The 22,998-nt window shown below is 38.0% G+C and overlaps 3 protein-coding genes across 15 annotated transcripts in view; 2 read left to right on the top strand and 1 right to left on the bottom strand.

Annotated features, from left to right (window-relative positions):
• Window positions 1-6,016: 6,016 nt before the first annotated feature.
• Window positions 6,017-7,666, top strand: LOC139810001 (large ribosomal subunit protein eL31). Its single transcript, XM_071773342.1, has 3 exons — window positions 6,017-6,124; window positions 6,554-6,781; window positions 7,482-7,666. The coding sequence occupies exons 2-3, from the start codon at window positions 6,561-6,563 to the stop codon at window positions 7,630-7,632; spliced, it is 372 nt and encodes a 123-aa protein (XP_071629443.1). The 5' UTR covers window positions 6,017-6,124; window positions 6,554-6,560; the 3' UTR covers window positions 7,633-7,666.
• A 949-nt stretch (window positions 7,667-8,615) lies between these two features.
• LOC139810643 (uncharacterized) lies at window positions 8,616-16,902 on the top strand. The gene is made up of 5 exons (XM_071774378.1): window positions 8,616-8,948; window positions 10,092-10,313; window positions 11,565-11,714; window positions 11,812-12,031; window positions 13,231-16,902. The coding sequence occupies exons 1-5, from the start codon at window positions 8,733-8,735 to the stop codon at window positions 13,557-13,559; spliced, it is 1,137 nt and encodes a 378-aa protein (XP_071630479.1). The 5' UTR covers window positions 8,616-8,732; the 3' UTR covers window positions 13,560-16,902.
• Window positions 16,903-18,735: 1,833 nt separating this feature from the next.
• The window catches only part of Cno (adherens junction formation factor afadin), a 45,917-nt gene continuing 41,654 nt past the window's right edge, over window positions 18,736-22,998 (bottom strand). For 11 of the 13 annotated variants that reach the window (XM_071774368.1, XM_071774366.1, XM_071774369.1 and 8 more), the window contains 2 exons: window positions 22,222-22,334; window positions 18,736-22,123 (listed from right to left, as the gene is read on the bottom strand). In XM_071774368.1, the coding sequence (XP_071630469.1) occupies window positions 21,847-22,123; window positions 22,222-22,334 (390 nt within the window). In that variant the 3' untranslated portion in view covers window positions 18,736-21,846. The remainder of the gene's footprint in view (window positions 22,124-22,221; window positions 22,335-22,998) is intronic. The other 2 variants (XR_011731452.1, XR_011731453.1) reach the window with 2 other exon arrangements.

The following is a 22,998-nucleotide window of genomic DNA, read 5'->3' as shown; positions in this document are numbered from 1 at the left end:
ATGCGAGTCGTAAAGACCGGATATAAGTTGGCAATGCAAGTTCATATTTTTTAATTTACTATAGCTCAAACGATTGCTCCCTAATTGCTCCCTCAGAATCGACGATTGCTCCCCTTTTAAGATTATTATTTTTCGAGATATTTAATAAAAACGAAAAATTTTTAATTTTTATTGAAAAACATATTTATAATAATTCTATGCAACTTTATAGGGCATAGAACGATTGCTCCTTCATTGCTCCTTATTGCTCCATCATAATTTTAATGATTTATTGCATTTTTATTGAAAAAATAACAAATTAATCATTTCACAAGGCCGCCTATTGTAACTATGGCTCGGCAGCGCATGCGCATGCTACCATAACTATGCGCATGCGCGATGGTATCTGTTAGAGCTTTTACGGATACCATAGCGCATGCGCGTATGGCTTCTGCTTTCTGCTCATGGCTCCCTGCAATTTTATGTGCTTCCATCTTAACTATTCTCGCTTCGCTTATTGGGATTTTTAAATCGCTCCATTCGTATAATTAATTTTGTATGCTATTTAGCAGAGAACTGTTTATTTTCTTGGAAAAATACATTTCTCACAGTCTTCTGCAAGTATATCCAACATAAAACGATTGCTCCTTAATTGCCCACCTGTCAGCATTGTGCATGAGCCTTATTGACGTTAGGCTTAGTTTCCACGCGTCGCGTCATCTGTCGTTAAAGCCTCTTGCACAATGCCAGGCAACAGGCAATAGGAACAGGGAATAGAAATCAGAAATCATGTATAAATGCAGAATAAACAGTGACACAATCAATAGACACAGAGTTTCAGTCACGTTGGAAATTCTGTGCCTATTGCCTGTTGCCAACCAATCATAGCATTCGAACTTTTTAGGTTGTAATTAACGATTTTTTTAGTTATTTCCTGTTCCTATTGCCTGTTGTCTGGCATTGTGCAAGGGGCTTAACCAATCTAAACATCCCATTACAAATAATGTAATAAAATAAGATGTTCTGATTGGTCGCGACGGATAACGCGATGCGTGACGCGCTCAGTGGAAACTCGGCTTAAAAGGCTGAGTTTCCACTGAGCGCGTCACGCATCGCGTTAAGCCCGGTGTCCACGATGCAAGAACTGTGTCCAAGTTTCGATTTAAAGTCCGGTGTCCACGATGCTAGAACTGTGTCCAAGTTTTGGTTTAAGCCAATCATCTTGCAGCACTTACAGAAAAGTAGCAGTTCATTGGCTTAAACCGAAACTTGGACACAGTTCTTGCATCGTGGACACCGGGCTTAAGCCAATCAACTTGCAGCTCTTACAGAAAAGTAGCAGTTTCATTGGCTTAAACCGAAACTTGGACCCAGTTCTTGCATCGTGGGCACCGGGCTTTAGGCCCGGTCTACAAGGGATGTCGGAAGTCGGAGTCGTAAGAAATTGACCAATCACAATCTATTATTCTCCTTGCGGTCGAAAAATAAGAATGGTCAATTAATTGGTCAATTCTTACGACTCCGACTTCCGACATCCATTGTAGATCGGGCCTTATCCGTCGCGACCAATCAAAACATCCCATTTTGATCCCGTCACAAGTAATGTAATAAAATGGGATGTGTTGATTGGTTAACTTGTGATGACGCGACGCGTGACGCGCTCAGTGAAAAACTCGGCCTTAGTGCCCATCTACAATGACTACAATAGGTGTTTTAAGCCATAAGGGTGCCTCCCCATGCAAGACGGAATCTCGGAATCATTCTGATTGGTTAATCCCATGAGGCTATTGGTTAGCCTCATGAGACTGACCAATCAGAATGATTCCGAGATTCCGTTTTCCGCGATTCCGTCTTGCATGAAGAGGCACCTTAAGAAATTGTTCAATCACAATTGAATTTGAGGAGAATAAATTGACTGTGATTGGTCAATTTCTTAGGGCTTAGGGCTTAAAACACAACATTGTAGATGGGCACTTAAGCCTTGTGTCCACATTGTTAGAACTGCGTCCGAGTTTGGTTTAAGCCAATCAACTTGCAGCTCTTACAGTAAAGCAGCAGTTTCATTGATTGGCTTAAATCGAAACTCCGATTTCTAGTATGTGTATGTACACAAGGCTTAAGGTTGATGGTCAGCACGTTTCGGAACGCATACAAAGTTCCAAAGTTATTTCATCATTCCCATCTAGAACAATTTAGAATAGCAGGTTAGATTGGATTTCCGTCAATATTTTATTGTGATTTATGGTCGTTATATGGTGTGCACTGTGCGTCTCAAACCAAATCGAACGTGGTATCTGTTGTACGGCATATTCTGGTGTATATTTTTGATATCGTTTTCGAGTTTTATTTAATTGGGCTTTTAAATAATTTAACCAAAGTCATGGCTACTGACGATTCGTGGAAAACGCAACATGTTTGCAAGTTTGTGTGGATATAGCTTAAAGCCTTGGTCCACGATGCTTAGAACTGCGTTCGGTTTCGGTTTAAGCCAATGAAAACTGCTGCTTTACTGTAAGAGCTGCAAGTTGATTGGCTTAAACCAAAACTCGGACGCAGTTCTAACAATGTGGGACACAAGGCTTAAGTGCCCATCTACAATAGGTGTTTTAAGCCCTAAGCCCTAAGAAATTGACCAATCACAGTCAATTTATTCTCCTCAAATTCAATTGTGATTGAACAATTTCTTAAGGTGCCTCTTCATGCAAGACGGAATCGCGGAAAACGGAATCTCGGAATCATTCTGATTGGTCAGTCTCATGAGGCTAACCAATAGCCTCATGGGATTAACCAATCAGAATGATTCCGAGATTCCGTCTTGCATGGGGAGGCACCCTTAGGGCTTAAAACACCTATTGTAGTCATTGTAGATGGGCACTAAGGCCGAGTTTTCACTGAGCGCGTCACGCGTCGCGTCATCACAAGTTAACCAATCAACACATCCCATTTTATTACATTACTTGTGACGGGATCAAAATGGGATGTTTTGATTGGTCGCGACGGATAAGGCCCGATCTACAATGGATGTCGGAAGTCGGAGTCGTAAGAAATTGACCAATTAATTGACCATTCATTATTTTTCGACCGCAAGGAGAATAATAGATTGTGATTGGTCAATTTCTTACGACTCCGACTTCCGACATCCATTGTAGACCGGGCCTAAAGCCCGGTGCCCACGATGCAAGAACTGGGTCCAAGTTTCGGTTTAAGCCAATGAAACTGCTACTTTTCTGTAAGAGCTGCAAGTTGATTGGCTTAAGCCCGGTGTCCACGATGCAAGAACTGTGTCCAAGTTTCGGTTTAAGCCAATGAAACTGCTACTTTTCTGTAAGTGCTGCAAGATGATTGGCTTAAACCAAAACTTGGACACAGTTCTAGCATCGTGGACACCGGACTTTAAATCGAAACTTGGACACAGTTCTTGCATCGTGGACACCGGGCTTAACGCGATGCGTGACGCGCTCAGTGGAAACTCAGCCTTTTAAGCCGAGTTTCCACTGAGCGCGTCACGCATCGCGTTATCCGTCGCGACCAATCAGAACATCTTATTTTATTACATTATTTGTAATGGGATGTTTAGATTGGTTAAGCCCCTTGCACAATGCCAGACAACAGGCAATAGGAACAGGAAATAACTAAAAAAATCGTTAATTACAACCTAAAAAGTTCGAATGCTATGATTGGTTGGCAACAGGCAATAGGCACAGAATTTCCAACGTGACTGAAACTCTGTGTCTATTGATTGTGTCACTGTTTATTCTGCATTTATACATGATTTCTGATTTCTATTCCCTGTTCCTATTGCCTGTTGCCTGGCATTGTGCAAGAGGCTTTAACGACAGATGACGCGACGCGTGGAAACTAAGCCTAACGTCAATAAGGGCTCATGCACAATGCTGACAGGTGGGCAATTAAGGAGCAATCGTTTTATGTTGGATATACTTGCAGAAGACTGTGAGAAATGTATTTTTCCAAGAAAATAAACAGTTCTCTGCTAAAATATCATACAAAATTAATTATACGAATGGAGCGATTAAAAAATCCCAATAGAGCGAAGCGAGAAATAGTTAAGATGGAAGCACATAAAATTGCAGGAGCCATGAGCAGAAAGCAGAAGCCATACGCGCATGCGCTATGGTATCCGTAAAAGCTCTAACAGATACCATCGCGCATGCGCATAGTTATGGTAGCATGCGCATGCGCTGCCGAGCCATAGTTACAATAGGCGGCCTTGTGAAATGATTAATTTGTTATTTTTTCAATAAAAATGCAATAAATCATTAAAATTATGATGGAGCAATAAGGAGCAATGAAGGAGCAATCGTTCTATGCCCTATAAAGTTGCATAGAATTATTATAAATATGTTTTTCAATAAAAATTAAAAATTTTTCGTTTTTATTAAATATCTCGAAAAATAATAATCTTAAAAGGGGAGCAATCGTCGATTCTGAGGGAGCAATTAGGGAGCAATCGTTTGAGCTATAGTAAATTAAAAAATATGAACTTGCATTGCCAACTTATTTCCGGTCGTTGATTCACGTTACGTTACGCTACGTGACCATACGAGAGTCTTGTGCGGTGGCTCTAAGGGTCGACAGGAGTAACACTACCGACCTCTATCGGGTTGCTTAGCTGCGAGTCCGTATTTTATTTATTATAAATTTTTTAAAAGCCAAAATGGAACCGGCTCTGTACCAGCTTGCGGCTGATCTTACTGATTAAAACGAGCATAAGTTTAATGAGATTCGTTAATTAATTTGGCTAAAATTTGGGATAACCTAACAGCTTTTTCAGGCTTGCTTAGAGCTGCAAAGCTGCTTAGGAACGGCTTGTCCCAAATTTTAGCCAAATTAATTAACGAATCTCATTTCACTTATGCTCGTTTTAATCAGTAAGATCAACCGCAAGCTGGTACAGAGCCGGATTTTCCATTTTGGCTCTTAAAAAATTTATAATAAATAAAATACGGACTCGCAGCTAAGCAACCCGACAGAGGTCGGTAGTGTTACTCCTGTCGACCCTTAAGGGGATGCTGGAGCCGTCTGTTTTACCGGCATTTTTTGTCGGCACGTAGCGTCGTATTAATTTGACAGAATTAAAAATCCTTCTCCAGAATTGCAGTACATACATTAATGATTCGGGGAAACTCCGATTTTATATAGAAAACGAGAAAAAATTACGGAAGTACAGATTTCCTTATCCTACTCTTATCCCAATATGGCGTCTCGAGTTGCGGTGAGCTGTCAGCTCGTCACAAGATGTATTTCATATAAAAGATATACCATTGGTACGAACGCGAAAACAAGTTCCCCCGAATTGCACAACAAGAAAAACATCGATAAACCCCCCAAATCAAGATTTGGAAGCGTAATATAAAAGTATAATGTCGGTGTGCATCGTGCGTATGTGTGCGTGCAATGTAGCGTGCTATCCTTGTCTATATCTTTGTCTATACAAGAAAAGATATAGTTCGCCGGTCTTCTTTACCGACGCCGATCGAGTTCGGCTACGGCTCCAGCATCCCCTTAGAGCCAATTTCACCAACCACAGTTAGCTTAACCGACGGTTAAAGTTAGCAGGATTGACCAATAGAAAGCAGGGTGGATTCATTTCTATTGGTCAATCCTGTTAACTTTAACCGTCGGTTAAGCTAACTGTGGTTGGTGAAATTGGCCCTTAATATCATAAAAAAACTTAAGGCCTTCACACATAAAATGTCGTAAGGACGTAAAACGTAGGCGTAAGAAAATCGATCAATCCCAATCAAGTATTTCCCCCTACTGTGGTTACGGACAGCACAATACTTGATTGGGATTGGTCGATTTTCTTACGCTTACGTTTTACGTTCTTACGCGATTTTATGTGTGAAGGCCTTTATTGTTCTGTGCGTCCCTAAAAACATCGATCCTTGAATTTAACATCCGAGACTCCGCTTCCTAGGAACTTTGTCAACTAGGACGAGAGATTATCCTCGCTCCCTAGGAGTGGCCCAGCCAATGGACGCGTTCTACAGCTCGGCCTCGGACAGATAAATCCAGTCCTCTAATCCAGTCGCCCCGCTACATCGCGTCAACGTCGATGGTGAGAGCGTCTATCTTCTAGTCTTTTAGTTTTAGTTCTTTCCGCATTTAACCGTGCATCGAGGAGGTAGTTATGAATAATGATTTCTTGTAGATTGTAATCCTTAAACATCCTTTTCTATATTGTTTACATGCGTTTAGATTGTCAAAAATATTATCCGGTAAATCTTCCTCTCGTGAATTAATGTTGAAATAATCGTCACATCTGATTTCTTCGTCCGTTAATCAGCGCTGAGCACGTGACGTTTATTGCGTTTGTTGCTGCTCGGTGTGACACTTCAACGATGCATTACGTCCAAAGTTACAATGAACCAAATAGCGTTTAAAATTTTGCTCCATCGTAAGATACATGCCGGTTTTCATTCTGTTCAATTGACGAGATATTTGTTCTGTTCTGAAATTTTATTTTTTTTCGTGAGATTGGTTGCTTGGATATGATTATGTCTGCATACGATCGTATATAGTTTGTCATTACGATATAATTTTATAATTGCAGGTGAAAGATGGCAAAGTCTTCTGAGAAGAAGGGAAAGAGTGCGATCAACGAGGTGGTGACTCGCGAATACACCGTAAATCTTCACAAACGCCTTCATGGCGTTGGATTTAAGAAACGCGCTCCGCGAGCGATCAAGGAGATCAGGAAGTTCGCGGAGAAACAGATGGGAACACCTGATGTTAGGATAGACACACGCCTCAACAAACAATTGTGGTCAAAAGGCATCAGGTATTTTTTCAATAAAAACTCAACAAAACTAACGACCGATTTCACCGTCTCCGATTAACTTGATCCTCTGATTAACTCTTCATCTCTTTCTAACTTTCCCCTTAGAAAGAGACGAAGAGTGAGTTTAATCAGAGGATCAAGTTAATCGGAGGCGGTAAAATCGGCCCTAAGAGCTTCAAGTTGGCATGCTTAAATTCCTGGAGTAATAATTTGGATACAATTCTCGAATTAGAATTATTGGACGTAATAATTTGTGCCAAAAATATAAAGTACATTGAGAACAAGAAATAGAAAATAAAACCGTGCTAATACAGTCATAGTTAATTCTTGCATTAATTAATCGATATTGAACATCTTTGAATATATGAGATTTGTCAATCTAATATAACTTTGTATCTTCCAATTTTATCGTGGAAAAATGAGTGCACGTAACTATAGGCTTGTCTTTTTTCGCTAAACTAGTGTACACTCGTACTTAAAATGAAAAAGATATTTATTGGAAGTTTTGTGAAAGCGAGATAGAAAGTTTTAGTACAGTCCAGTGCAGCGATAAAGAACAGGAGCCCTATTCTCGAATCGTTTTCATCGTTTTCTATTTGAAACATTGAATTTCGCATGCGAGTTTCATGAAAACGATTCGAGAATAGGGCTCCTGTTCTTATTCTAGGAATATATCACACATTATTTTTCCTCTTTTCAGAAACGTTCCCTTCAGAGTTCGTGTAAGACTGAGCAGGAGGAGAAACGACGACGAGGACTCTGCAAACAAGCTGTATACCCTCGTCACATATATATCCGTTTCGTCGTTCAAGGGACTTCAAACCGAGAATGTGGATGCTAGCCAAGATTAATGTATTTCTGTATAATAAATAACGATGAACTGAACTCGCAAGGTATTCTTCTCATCACACGATTTATACCGAATCCGTATATCCTAGATAAGAATAATATCTCTGTGAACTTCTGAGAAGTATTCTTTTATATTATATTATAAAATAAAATATCTAAGCTAATCTTCGTATCGATATCTTTGACAGTGACAGATACATAAACTTCTTATATTGATACCTATTTCTTTCGAAATATAGCTTTACTGCTCCCATTTCTCTTTTTCAGTACTTTTTTTTAGTTTAGACAGGGAATCGAAAATTGTAACAATTCAGGAAAGAGAGAAAGATCACTTCTTCATTATTAATCACTAGCAACGTACGAATAATTCGCAACAAAAGATAATCGAGACTACACACAATATATATCGCATAATTATCAGAATTATCGACTCAAGCAGATAGTTATCGACGAGGTATTACTAAACTGATGAAAACACTGCGCAAATTATTATGCTATGAGAAGGCTGATATTATTGACAAATTTAAAAATGCATCGAAGATAGTGGTTATACGAGTATTTCAACTTATACTAAACTATCAATGTTTTATCAATATTTTATCATGTTATCACTGTTTCAATTTACAGATCTCATAATTCTATAAAATTAGAAAAAGGAATAATTATAGTTATAGCACCATCAGTGATGACCAAAAATGAACTCTGTTACATATTTGTTCATTTCATATTATTCTCTTTCGAAAGAAAATTGATATTAATTTTACGCTACAACGGCCCGCTCAACCAGCCGCTTCGGATGCATGTCCAATTTTTAATGGCATCTCATTATCGGCGACATTGATCAATCGGGAGATTCGCGTAATTCGCGAACTATTAGAGGACCCTCGTGTCAACATCTCGAGCGGAATTTCGTAGGCCGGATGGCCGCGTGCGCGGCGAACTTGGCGCGCATACGTTGTACGTCCGCAGTGTGCGGTATCCGCGGTACGTACCCGCTCGCTCGCGGTTTTGCGCGGCTGGAGCGGGCTGAATCCGGCCAGTATGCGCCTGGTCCGGCACGGTTGTGGATCGCGGCATTGTGGTGCGAGGCGCGCCGCCCGCGATGGAGCTGCGCGAGATGAGCCGCGCGTATGGCAATGCGGAGGAGACCGCGGAGCTCCTGCCGCAGCGCGACAGCGCGTCCGAGTTCGAGAGCTACTTCATCGAGTACGCGATGCAGAAGGAGATGATCAATCGCAACCGGTGCCCCGCGAGCCGACGATTGCTCAGCCAGGCCGCACACCTGGATTTCAATTTTTCCAATAGCAATCACTCCAAGGTTGGTCCTCGACGGGCCCCACGGCCACGGGGGATCGTGGCTGTCCACGTCTCTCCTGCGTTCGGAGAGGAGTTTTACGGTCCCAGAAGAGTAGTCTCCTTCGTGCGAGGAACTCTGTGCATAAGCTAGAACCTAGAGATTCACGAATGATACTGATCGAAAAGAGAGGGATGCCTAGAATTTGCGTGTCTTAAGATCAGAAGATTACCTTAGGAAAGCAGAGAGGGTTTTTCAAAGATGCATATTTACCCTTTTTACTTTTCTTTCGACTTAAGAATTGATAATCCAGGAGAAAGACAAAAAAGAGATACAAAGAATCATTCTGCAGATCTATGTCATCATCCAATTCACCATGTGTCAATCATTTCTTTTAACTGATAAAGCATTATTTTGGATTATATCTCACGACGTTGCGTGTTACGCAAGATTACATAAATGTTTACACTCTTTGATGATCGTTAATCCGTTTTATTAATATAATTAATTATATATATCGCGTGTTTTTTTTATAACATTACTACTTTACGCACGACATTCGTTAATCTACAATTTTTTTCCCCACAGTTATAATTAATTCGCGAATATTTACTATTATTAATCTATTATCTTCATTTTATCAATGTTCAATTATATTAAATTAACATTTATTTATTAATATTTGTTCATTAATATTTTTTATATTATTAATTATTTCTAATTATAGAATTTGGAAGTTAGACAGAAAACCGCATTACACTTCTGTACGTTTTTCTCGAGTTTATCTCATCAATCCCGTATCTTTACGAATTTTTTAAATCGCAATTTTTTATTCTCGGGAAATGAAAGAGGTTCTCGGAGGTTCTTGTCGATTTATCGTACTCCGAAAGAGTCGTACATCATATATTATAATGAACCGTATCTCTACAAAAGTTCCTTAATTGATCAGTGAGTTAATTAGTTCATTAGCTCACACAAGCGGAAAATTGTTCTAATTTCTTTCATTCGGATATAAAAGCTTATTTCTTCATTCTACTCTAATTTATTATATTAAGTTAATTTTCAATTTAAATTTATATATATTTTTTTATCGTGTCCGGCGAATTATATTCGCGTAATGAAGCTACAATGACTGAGACAACAGTTTGTTAATTTCGTCCCCGTCAGGATTCACCATGTGCCGGAATCACCATGATCCATACCTCGAACTGGCCGCCTTCAAGAAAGCGCGAGGAGGCAACAGCTCTGGAGAACCTCAGGAAAAGAGTGGAACAGAGCAAGTTGTACAAAGCGGAGCGAATTGCCGATCCCGTAGTAGCCACCACGTCTTCGATCAACTATGAGCTGACTCAACAACAGTTGGACAATCGGCCGAAACTTCTGAAGAAGGTAGACGGTAGAAATCGCGAATACGCTCTCTCAGAGAGTATTATTTCGTTCAATTTAAAGTAATTATCTTAAAGTATACGATCTTGACTGATCTTGACCCTCAATTTAATAATTAAGTACTGTTCTTTTCTTTTTTTTAGCGCGTATTTTTGTCTTGAGAATCGCTTTTAAATTGTTAGATGATCTAATGAACTGACAACTTGGATTTTAAACTGCGTTAATTGATTCCAGTAGGATAATTACATTGAGTATACTTTTTCGAAATGTAAAAAATTGTCATATCGCATTGTCAAATGATCTTTCTGTTATTCTATGTTATTTTGAAAACAATTACGAAATGAAGTTAATAGTGAAATAATTGTAAGAGAGCAAATAATGTCGCGTCTTTTTGTAAATCCAGGTAGATAGCTAAAGACGAACATTGCGCGCCGGATTACGTGTCTCAGGTTCGCGGAATATAATTTCCGTTGTGTCCTTGGCTTATCTGACGTGCGACTGTTTTCGAAATGGAATACGAAATCAAAAGAGCGAAGGAGCACGCGCGCAAAGAACTTGGGTCGATACTTTAAAGTCAGGAGCGGCGCACCGTTATCTCGGTTCCTAAATGCAATTGGGATATTGCACATTGGTCTGTTTGGACTTTCGGTTGACTTTCGTTTTGGCGATCTTTCGGTTTTGTTGTTTTTTTTTGTTTTTTGCACAAAATTTTATTCGCGGAGCAACGCTTCCTTCGTGTTCGGTTCTGAGGACACACGAAGCGATGCTCCGCGCCGGAAGGCTGAATACCATAGTGTTCTTTAAATTTTAAAGAGAAAGAGAATCAGGATTGGAGATGTAGACATCTATAAGGATGCAAAAGCGCAGTAATTCGAAATTTAAAATTCTAGATGTAAATCCAAAGAGAATCCAGACACCTAAGAGAACTTACGAATCTCAAGCTCGACGATTTCAGGATTTGAGAATTCAAGGATTGTACAACTTGTGTAGATTAAAAATTCAAGAATGCAAGATTTTCAGGTTTTAGAGATTTGCGAATCCCGAAATTCGCTAAGATTCGCGAAGGATCTACAATTTTTATCACTTGAAAGGCTCGAGATTCGCGGACTCCAGTATTTAGAGGCCCGAAGGAGGCGAGCGCCTTACGAAACCCGAGGACGGAGTTGTACGATATCGCGTGTGGCATATCGCATAGATCGTAGAATGGATTTATTGCGTGCCCCTCGCGCGAATCAAGATGAATTTTCTTTGCAGATACTCAGCAACCGACCGATGAGTATCACGCACGATAGCAGCGATTTGGAGACCGACTGGCGCGACAGCGAATTCATCACCGAGTGCCTTTGCTGGCACAACGTTTATCGGCAACGGCACAACGCACCCCCGTTGACCATGTCACCCCAGGTAGTAAATCAAGAGTAATAAAGGGCAACGCGGAAAATGACCCAAGAACATGCCGCGAACTTAAACGATACTTATACATTATTGTTCGATGTTACAGTTGTGCGAGTACGCTCAATCGTGGGCTAATCATCTGGCGCACACGAACACGTTCTATTATAGGAACGATCGGAACGTAGGTCACAATCTTTATTGTCGTCCCGGTGGCGCGGTACCAAGCGATGTCACGGGACAGGAAGTCGCGTCCTACTGGTACTCCGCCGTGAGGCAGTACAACTTTCTCAAGGAACCGGACATTCTCCACGCCAATGTAAACGCAGGTAAAAAAAAATAATAAAATAACAGTATCTAAAGTTAGTAAGATTATATAATGGGCGAAACTTCCGAAAACGTCAAACTTTAGGTCAAACTTTGTAAATATATAGGTTCCTTTTAGATAAAAAAGACATATACCAAAAGGATTTTTTGCGACTCCAAAGTTTAGCAACTTTTTAAATATTTTTCCACATCTTTTTCTTATGTCCTATGTATTATTGTCCAGTCTATCATTGTTTGTGTGGAAAATTGTGTGAACGAACTCTAACTCAGTATATTACAAACCAAAACAGTTCTCAAGTAACGTAAACAACCATAAAATCATACCCGTCAAAAAGTCATAATATAAACATCATTGGCGAAACTTCAGAAAATCAGAAACGTTGCAATGCAAACCCATGTGACAACTCGTCTCGTGTGAAAAGTGTATGCGTGGAGGCAGTAGGTTCCGCCCCCCTGCGGGGGGCTCCACTATTGATAAACTAGAGACATAGTGTGTCTTCAAAGTACATGCGTGGGCTTTCCACGCGTGGAAAGTTGTAAACCCATGTGGCATCTTGTTTCGCGTAGAAAGTGTATGCGCGGAGGCAGCAAGTTAAAAATGTTTAAAAAGTTGCTAAACTTTGGAGTTGCAAAAAATCCTTTTGGTATATGTCTTTTTTATCTAAAAGGAACCTGTTCACAAAGTTTCACCTAAATCGGAGCATGGACGTTTTCGGAAGAACAGCCTTATTATAATATCTTCTTAGAAATGATAGGAGATAAATTTTATATTGTTTGATTTAATTTATTATGTTGTATTAGTATTTTAATTAGACTTTTTTAAATTTATATTCTGTTATAGTATTATATTCGTACACAGAAAAAGAAGAAGCGTCAAATCAATACTTTTATATACTCATACAAGTATACGTATATACATACGCAACAATAATCTTGAAATGAGATTATATTGCCTTAAATGAAGAAAAATTGCTTAAATAAAGTCATTTATATAGTTAAACGAAGTTTTGCATAGTTCAACCAAGAAAAAAAGTTGAAATTCTTATAAGAAGATTATAGATTGTTGCGTATATACGAGTATACAAGTTTTGATTTAACATTTCTTTTTCTTGTCTGTAGGTTTACACATTCTTATGTATTTTTTATTAATTTTTTATTAACTTTATTGAAGAATAATTCATGCAAAGAAACGTTTTCCTAGGTCACTTCACCCAGCTGATATGGGCGAGAAGCCGTTACTTCGGGGTCGGCAAGGCGTGCAGCAGAAGCGGCAAGGTGATCGTGGTGGCAAACTACGAGCCGGTGGGCAACGTGTCCGGTCAATTTCAGAACAATGTGTTCCCCCCGTTACCCGAGAACATGAACGTGGTGCTGTCGCCACCCTCCGTGCGGGTGTCGCGGGGACAGTACGAGCTACTGAGGCCAACGGCGCAACCCTTGACGCCACCGTTACCGCCGCCGTTACCGCCTCTGTTGTCGGACACCGCGTCCACCGCCAGCGACACCACGTCCGTCAGCTCCGGCCAATAATACCACGGCCGTGCGAAATGCCTTCTCTGTATTTGCGCGCGATGGGCCGGACGCTGAGGAGAAAGAAAGGAAGAGAGGCCGACCCTTCGCGTGCCGCGAATCAAAGACTTCGGACACGCGAAACACGATGACCGATATTTCTGTCGGGAAGAACGAAATGTTTTTCAGAAGCTTTTTATTAATTCACTGACACGCATCTCTAGGAAAGAGCTTCTGAAAAGTCTCCAAAAAAGTAACATATAATTAAACATAACAATATAATTATAAATATCATCTCGATGATATAGCTCAATTGTCATCATAAAGTTAATAAGCAATTGATTAATTATTGAAGAATATTGCAACATTACTTGTGTCCTACTGTTGCAATTTTATCCTGACTCGATCGTATTCAGTAATTTCCCACGAAATGTCGGTCATCAGGTTTTACTGCCAGGTTCAGCTACCGCTTGCAAAAGCAGTGATAATCAAAGATACACCGAGCTTCGTCGTGATAGCTGATAATATGTAATAATTAAATCGAGTAGTATAATCTGCGGCGTAATTATTGACAGTGGCGTGACTTTTCGTTTGTTTATAAGCCCCATGTGAAAATAAAAAGTAATGCGCTAAGCAGAAAGGCAGGATATCTGAAAAAAGTAAGATAGAAGAAAAGAAATTGAAGAAATATCAAGAGAACAATTATACAATTAAAATTGTATTAGGATTAAAGTAACAAGACTAATCAATATTGAAGTGGTATAAAATTCCTTTCTCTTGACAAAGTTTTCATTTTTTGGTGTGTGTGTGTGTGTGTGTGTGTGTGTGTGCGTGCGTGCGTGTGTGTGTGCGTGTGTATGTGCGTGCGTGCGTGCGTGCGTGCGTGCGTGCGTGCGTGCGTGCGTGCGTGTGTGTGTATGTGTGTGTGTGTGTGTGTGTGTGTGTGTGTGTGGCAGGGAGAAGCTATTTTTTAAAGAGTCAGGTCACTGTCTGTAATAGATAATATCAGCTCAAATTTAGAATAGCCATACTTATTTCCGGTTTGGCAAAAAAGTTAGAAACGATCGAACAATTTGTAACTTGTTTTAAAATTTTTCTTAATTTATTCGCTGATTATTCATTGCATATCACGTATTTGAAAGCTGGAATTGTTCAAAACACATAGAAGCTCTATTTTGTACGACGGTTTAGAGTTGGCACTTGTTTAAAGAATAGTTATAGCTATGTATGATATATTTGAGAAGCCTAAATGACGAATTGCGCCTAGCGTGGAGATATAATACTTTGCACATACCTTTCCGTCCTGTTAAAACATAAAAATCAATGGTTTGCGGAGTGGAGTTTAAGTTTCTTTACGATAACGAATGTTCCTATCGAGTAGTGAGGATCAGTGTTCTCCAGAGGTTGATCTAGGAAAATAATTAAAATCAAAATTGAAAGAACACCTTGAGACGAGAGAGACCACAATCACAGTACGTTATACATTACGTATTGTTAGAAGTATTTATAGGATATTAATCCTGGAATAGCACTAGAAGGAAGATCTGCGATATTTAATCTTAAATAATACTAACAATAAATGAAAAGAAGGAAACCGATCGGAAAGGAAGTTTGCAGGATTTAATTTCATACGGCGAATTTATAAAATTAGAATTAAAAGAGAAGCTATATTCAGCACCATATATATTTCATACCTTACATTCAGCGCTAAATGTCAGATGTGAATATAGACTTTTTAATTAAGTAGCTTAGTGCTGTCCTTATTTATTTTCGAGTTTCAACGGAAATGGAATTGAATAGGCTTAATCGCTCTAGGACAAGTTGAACATAACGAAGTCTTTAATTGAGACAGGCATTCGTTTGAAAGCGATAATTATCACGAATCTCTCGCTTTCAACATATAGGACAAACACAAATACGTATCCTACGTCTGAAGCACGGGTATGTAAGACCGTGGTCTGAAGTCTGCCAGACCGCCAGACTGTTTGATAAATCATTATCATCATAGAGAGACGACGCTGAGCGGTTACACATCGGTGCTTTACATTTCGCCTTGTCAATGATGATTTATCGTGAAGTACAACACGTGATTAAATCTTCCACTCCCCAATTATTCCTATGGAATGAAAAGAGAAACGAACGCGGGAGAATTAATTAATCAGTGAATTGGGGAAAATTTTTAGGCTGATGTAGTAGTTGCTTCAAATGTTGTTGCAGCGATTTTAGCGCGTTAAATAAGATGTATGTACATATGACACACGATCTACGGCGAGATTGTTAATGAAATAACATCGATTATATTAGAGGAAGGTCTCTCAGGTACGCAAGTTATTGCGGTTACACCTTACGGCGGTTCTAGTAAAAGCAAATTTACAGCGATTTTTATAATTTGACCCTGTTGGACCTTGATTCGCTGATATAGAGAATATATTAAAGATAGATTGTTACAAAAAACATAAATTATTTTTCACAGGTAGATTGTTGTATTATAGAGAGAAGAAGAGTTATTTTTCGCTCATAGTCGACCGACTAGTACCTCGCTTTTCCAAACATACAAAATAGAATATAATGTAAAGCGTAAACTGTAAGGAGACACGTTTTTGTCTCTTTATACTAGATTTTCGCTTCCGTAGAACCTTATGTGATGCTACATATGAAACGATAAAATCGTTGATTAATCGATCGCATATGAAATACCCGTTAACGATTCGCTTAATCGAATTACTCAATTAGTTTAATCGCGTTTCGTGTAATTTAATGTGAGATCATTGCCCGTGAGCTCGTGGCATAAAACGACGTGCGTTCCACAATGCCGATAATAATGTTTATCATAGCGCACAGGGTTAAATAACAATCGCTCGATGTGATAATTAAGAGGCTTTCATTAATCTAAGAATGTTAATTAAATAAAATTACGATTACCGAGAGGATCGACGAGGTGGAAACGGTTGTTCGTCGCTTTTGAATGTCTTTTTTTCGTATGCAACGCATGCGAGCTGTTAAGCGAATGGAGTATTTTAAAGTGCGTGTACGCTCACCTGTTGACAATCGATACTGAAACGTCGTTTCATTTATATATGTATATTGAACATGACGACTTGAAAGCTCGTAGATCTACGCACAGTGTGTTCGCAGACTTTAATTTTAATTACAATTCCCTAATGAATTCGAAACTATCTTTCCTCTCGACAGGGTTTCGAACAAATCACTTCCTAGATCTTCTTGATCTTTGAATTTAGGTATTACTTTGATAATTACGTCTATTAATTAATATATCGAATATGATATCTCTGTTAATGAAAAATCCATTTGAAATTAATCTGATATCTTTTATCGAAATACAGTAAAGATGTAACACCTTATAGTTATATACGCACCTATATATTAATCCGCAATGATACAATTAATCGCGCTTAACAATTTACGAAATTCTAGTCTATCTACTCAATCAGAATGTAAGTTATAAGAATTATATACTAAAAAAAAAGAATCTTATATATTATTTATTTTATTATAAATCTATTTTCCAATATATAGATTTTGCTATTATTGATGACAGTCTATCGGATCTGCCAGAAGCTCACGTAGCCTATTATTAGCTTTGGTAACGTTGAATCTCTAATAAAAAAAACTCAATTCATTATCGTTCCCTGTTAATCGCTTCATATATATGTAGAAATAAAAGTATCAAAAGTTAAAAGTGGAACGACGTTAATGTAATCGTTGTTGTTAAAGCGCATAGCCTTAACGAAATTAATTAAATGCATTGCAATCCAACATATTTTATAACGATGAATGTTAATAAAATCGTCTCTTCTTTTGCAGAAACAGTTCTCGCAAATTATATCCTACCCTTCGATATTTTCCGCGAAAGCGGAACACTGCAATATTTTTAAAGCCAGCGAAACACGTCGAAACAAAATATAATCACTCTTAATCTTGTGTGAACATTCAATGTATGAATATACGTCTTTTTAAAAATGATATTACGGGACTTTATTTGGCACGTCAGTAGAAAGGAAATGCGTTTTGGTGATATCAGCGCGTTCCGTCGATAGAAAAATAAATAAATAAGAAATATGAGGGACAAGGGGAAGGAGGCATCGAGCGTTGAATACAGCTGACATATATTTTCCGTCAAATATCGTATTTCGCTAATAACATTACATGATACAATAATTAAAAAATATACTGTACTTTGCGAAATTACAATCGGTACTATAAGTAAAATATAGTAATATTAATAACATCCCCGTGACGTGTTGATTCGCTCTCGGCGTTTAGTCAACCTAACGGCTGATATCATCGCTCTTCTCTTTTCTTTTCTATATGAGATTATGAAAACAGTTTTACAAAATATAGTGCAAATATATACGCTCGCTATACACAACAATAAGGGAGTTTTCGATTATCTCTTATCATTTATCTCTTTCTTTTTCTCCCTCTCTCCCTCTCTCTCTCTCTCTTTCTCTCCCTCTAATTTTTTTCATCTATTAATACATGTATGTTTGATTAACTTCGAGTTTAAAATTTACCTCGACGAATACGTTTAAATAATCCTCCTTACAGCCTTTCTTAAAAAGTAATTAATTGCTATTAATAACGTCGATCTTGACCTACGATATGGCTGATTAAAACTAAAAAGTTAAGACTACGGACGATGGAACCTCGCTCGCGCGACAATTGTACAATCAGCGTACAGCTCGAAAGCGGAAATTCGTTGTGATCACGAGCAAAATTTATCGCACGACGGTGTGTAACAAGCTGCTCAAGATTATCACTATCGTTCCCAGATGGAGGAATGATAAGCCCGTGGCACATAGAAAAACTTAAACAGTAAAACTCAAGCAGTAAGCAAATCAGCCAATCACAGTCAAGAACTTAAGGCACGGCCCTAAGCGGTAGCGAATCCATACCGTTGATTTCTTACTGCTTAAGTTTTACTGCTTAAGTTTTTCTATGTGTCAAGGCCCATAAAGACTGGAATATCGGATCTCGACATAAGCGCGCGAAAGAAATAAGAAAAAAATATATAAAAAGAGACAGATAAATAAGACGAAAGCGCATTTATGAAGACATTCTCTATGGATGTAGAAAGCGATTACTGAAATCGCTGGAGATTAATCGCAGAGGTTTTCTCTGAAGAAAATTAAATGCTTTATTTAAGCGAACAATTTAATGTAAAAGCGCTAGTCACTTGTTTTTTTTTTTTTTTTTTTTTTTTTTTTTTTTAAGAGATCGTCCATATAGATATTCCGTATCGCAACGCAACGCTCCGTTTCTCAAGCAGAGCTGAACACACAAATTCGAGAATGTTACATGAGAATAGAGACGCGAATGATTTCTCTTGGAAGCGAAGATATTAGTATTGATCTGTATTAATATTGTATTGTTAGTTACGCGATGTTAGTATTGCATTCTGTGCACACACTCATTCTTATTCTCTCTTTCTCTCTATCTCTGTGCCGGAAAATAAGCTTTATAATGCTCATGAATTTCAAAAAGAGAAACGTCGGAAACAAATTATTTTTACAAATAATACTCGAAACACACACACACACACACACACACACACACACACACATTCACATACTCGGAGTTCCCGAGAATACTGTCGAAAACGCGAAAGCAGCCGATAATTTGTAAAATGTCGTAACACAGAACACAGACTTGGACGGTGAAGAATGTCACACAATTTTAACAAATATAACCGAAGCACTGAGTGGAACGTGAAATACTTCTCCAGCGTCAGTCGGACCGACCCGCGTGGCGATTCCTATCGCGCAAGATCAATCAACAAACATTCTCAACGATCGTTTGTACAGTTACTACATAAGTTGTTCCTTACATCCTAATATTGCTACACTTTGTTCTTCACGTTAGATCACTAAGCTCTCTTTTTTTTGGAATACTGCTTCCACATCCGCGAAATACTCGAGGTGTGAAAAAATCGAATACGATTAAACTTAAAAGTTTTAGAATTACGCAAAGAAACATTTCGAGCAAATCTCGCGCCTAACGATAACAATTTGATTATCACTTAGCGTTGAGGCGCTTAACAGAGGGATTACGTAGAGTGAGACACTTAAGATGTCGATTCTCGGCTGATCACACGCGACGCGTTGCAATTCGAGAGTTACGCGTTCTTAAAAGAATCGATATTTCTTAATTTTACAATATATTTATTGATGATCATAGAAATTGCGAAATAATATACGTTATGTGACAAATAAAAATGCCGCCTATGTGCGTTATTTATTTATCGTAAATTTAAAAAATCGCTCAAAAATAAAAATACGTTGAAACATTTTATTGAGAACACAAATTTGTTCCAACACTCCTTGTGATTCTTCATATTCAATATAAAATAAATATTGAATTTTGCGGTAATGTGCTAAAATTTATGTTGCACTAATATTTTTATATATAATAATAAAAATATTAATTATTACAATATAAATCTTGCGAACAATCCATGATTTATTTTATATCTCTATATATGATATCCTCAAATATACATCTCAAAGTAAATATAAGCACTTAATTAACCAATTAATAAAAATAAGCAATGCTAATTAGCTCTATAAATCTGTATAAAAAATATATATATATAAGTGATGAATATATTGCGATAAACATCTTAAGTGATTCACCCTGTACATTAGCAAAAGATGGCTTTTGTAAGAACAAGCTTAATAGACAAAAACAATTCTTTCTAAGTACTACTAATGAAACAAAAGAAAAACAATTCTTAATCATATTTCGAAGATTAGCAAGAACTAAATTTGGTTTCTCGCCATCTAAATTCAATAAAATATCAATAATGGATCGCGTTAAGATTTCGGTTCCCTCAGAAATTATCAATGGAACGAATGGAGACACTTCAAAATAGGAATCTTTCATCATAGTTGCATTATCCATATCGCGTAACGCGTTTATTCTACACTCTATGCAAGTAGAGCCTCCGTTTATATTCTAAGAGCTTTTGTCAGAGTTCTACAGAATGGTAGGGCCGTCATTCGAGTTCTATGAGGAATAGAACTCTCGTTCAAACTCTACAAAATAGCTAAACTAGTGCCGTCTATACTGCTGGGACAGGTAGTTATATATAAATATAAATCTTTCGTTATATTCGCACTCCTCATTTTTCTCATTTATACGCACATACGCTCCCGCTCGTGCGAACATATTCTCCCCTTCTCTTTTTTCTATTTTCCATTCTATTTTCTATCTACCTTCGCTACTTTGTCGTACTTTGTTAAGTGCATAATGGCATAAGTGTGTAAATATAGAGTGGTACAATTTAAATATGTATATATCAGAATCTTCTACTGCCGAGAGATAAATATAAAACTAAAGTGTACGATAATCATGCTGCCCGGCCTACCGTCTGTCTCCTCCTTATGTACACTCGCGAGCTACCCTCGCGAAACAATCCGCGCCTCTCAAAAGCTTATTTAGTACTCGCGAGCCTTTATCCTATGCCATACTAGTCTCGACAGATTATATCAGTTACTTTATAATAAGATTATGTTGGTCCGGAAGTAGTCAGGAATATTGGTACGCGTCGCGTATGAGAACGGCCGGACAGCTTCCTTTCTCGTCGCGACTAACGCAGTACGTCCGCAACGTTACGTTATTATTGGTCCTTCTCTTCGCAGAACACACAACATTTTTGGTCAAAGAGCTATACAAAAGCTTCTATTTGTACTTCAACGCTGTGTGAAGAGTCGCCGCCGGCTAATCGGATTCATTCTATTTCTGAATGCAAAGTAGCCCTCGTGTGGTATCATTAGTAATAAACTTAATTAATGCATCGTTTGTGGAACTACAACTATGCGCGGTATACATATTTCTCTGTATGTCTCTTTCTTTATCTGAGCGGAAAACGCACGACAAAGTATCTAGGACGTTCGGGGGAAAAATAAGGCAGAAATTTGATAATCTTAATTATTATGTATGATACGAACTCTCGGATAAAAAAGATAAATGTAAGTTGTGTAAACTTTTTTTACTTTTTGCTAACGATAGCGCCTTCAATTAAATAATTGTTATTCTTGTAAAAAATTGATATATATATATATGTATATGTATATATATATCTACAGATGTATTATTATGTTAGCAGCGAGACAATGATGTCTTTTGGTTAGATAACGTAAATGTTGGAAAGATTACCTCTTCACGTACATCGTGCTTCTTCAATTCGTAGTTCGCAATCATGACTTTTCTCCAAGCGTCCTAGATATTTCGAAAAATATTTGATGTATCTTAATTGCTAAGGCCTGTGAAAATAAGAATCCAACGTTTAGGTCCTATTGTTATTGGTGTTATTGCCGCTGGTAGTGGTGGTGTTGTTGTTATTATTATTGTTGTTACTATTGGAATTAAGCGGACTGCTGATGTTGTCGATCTCACGCTGGGCGCGCGAGATCTTCACTTTATCCCGCGGCGTGCCGTCCTCGCCAGTCTCCATCGCGAACATTTTCATTTTCTCCTTGAAGCTGAGCTTCTCCGGCACCGCGCCAATCTGTGAGTTCTGCTGCTGCTTCTGCTTCTCCGCTAGTCGCTTTTGCCTCGGATCCCTGAAACAACCAATTGTTTAGCATACTTGTGCCAAAGGACTTGCTTATTCAGTAGTAGCTCTTTAAATCTTAAGTGTATGTATGCAACAAAAATTTACTTATAGACTTCTTGAGCCCCGATCACACCGGGGGTGGCGCCAGTAAACGAAGTCCCGGACCCTTCTGGTGTCTTGGGAGAGGCTAATAAATTCTCCGCGTCATTGATAAAATTCTGAAAGCACAATTGAATAATGGAATATATATCTATAATATATTAATATATATTTGCCAATATATTGATATACATATAATACTGTCGACACTGTCGAACACACTGTGCAACATCAATAACAACATTTACTGAAATCGGGCATAATCTTTTGCACTGTCTAATATAAATTAATGTACCCCGGGTTCCGCAAAGCGCATATGCGCGCATTTATCTATAACATACGTAACGTTTACTATAAAAAATGCGTGCATATGCGCTTTACGGAACCCAGGGGTATAAATGACTCCAAAAAGTCTCCAAATATCAATATAGCAGCACATTATGTCTTGCGTAATTTGCGTATGCAAGGACCTCGATAGGAATGTAATCCAAGACAGCTACGATTATATATATATATATATATATATATATATATATATATATATATATATATATATATATATATATATATGTATATATATATATATATATATATATATATATATATATATATATATATATATATAATAAATAATCTATTTAATATATGTATAATAAACAAAAAACTTGAAGGATACTATAATTAATTTATTAAATAAACTAAATTAAAAAATCTTAAGTAGTAAGAGTGCATCACCATTATCAATTAGTGTTGTATAAATTAAATTATTATAGTTCGTTGAAT

This window comes from Temnothorax longispinosus, chromosome 3 (genome assembly GCF_030848805.1).
Source record: "Temnothorax longispinosus isolate EJ_2023e chromosome 3, Tlon_JGU_v1, whole genome shotgun sequence".
Classification (NCBI taxonomy): Eukaryota; Metazoa; Arthropoda; class Insecta; order Hymenoptera; family Formicidae; genus Temnothorax; species Temnothorax longispinosus.
The sequence above is the reverse complement of the archived record's forward strand: the minus strand, read 5'-3'. Positions and strand labels throughout refer to the sequence as shown.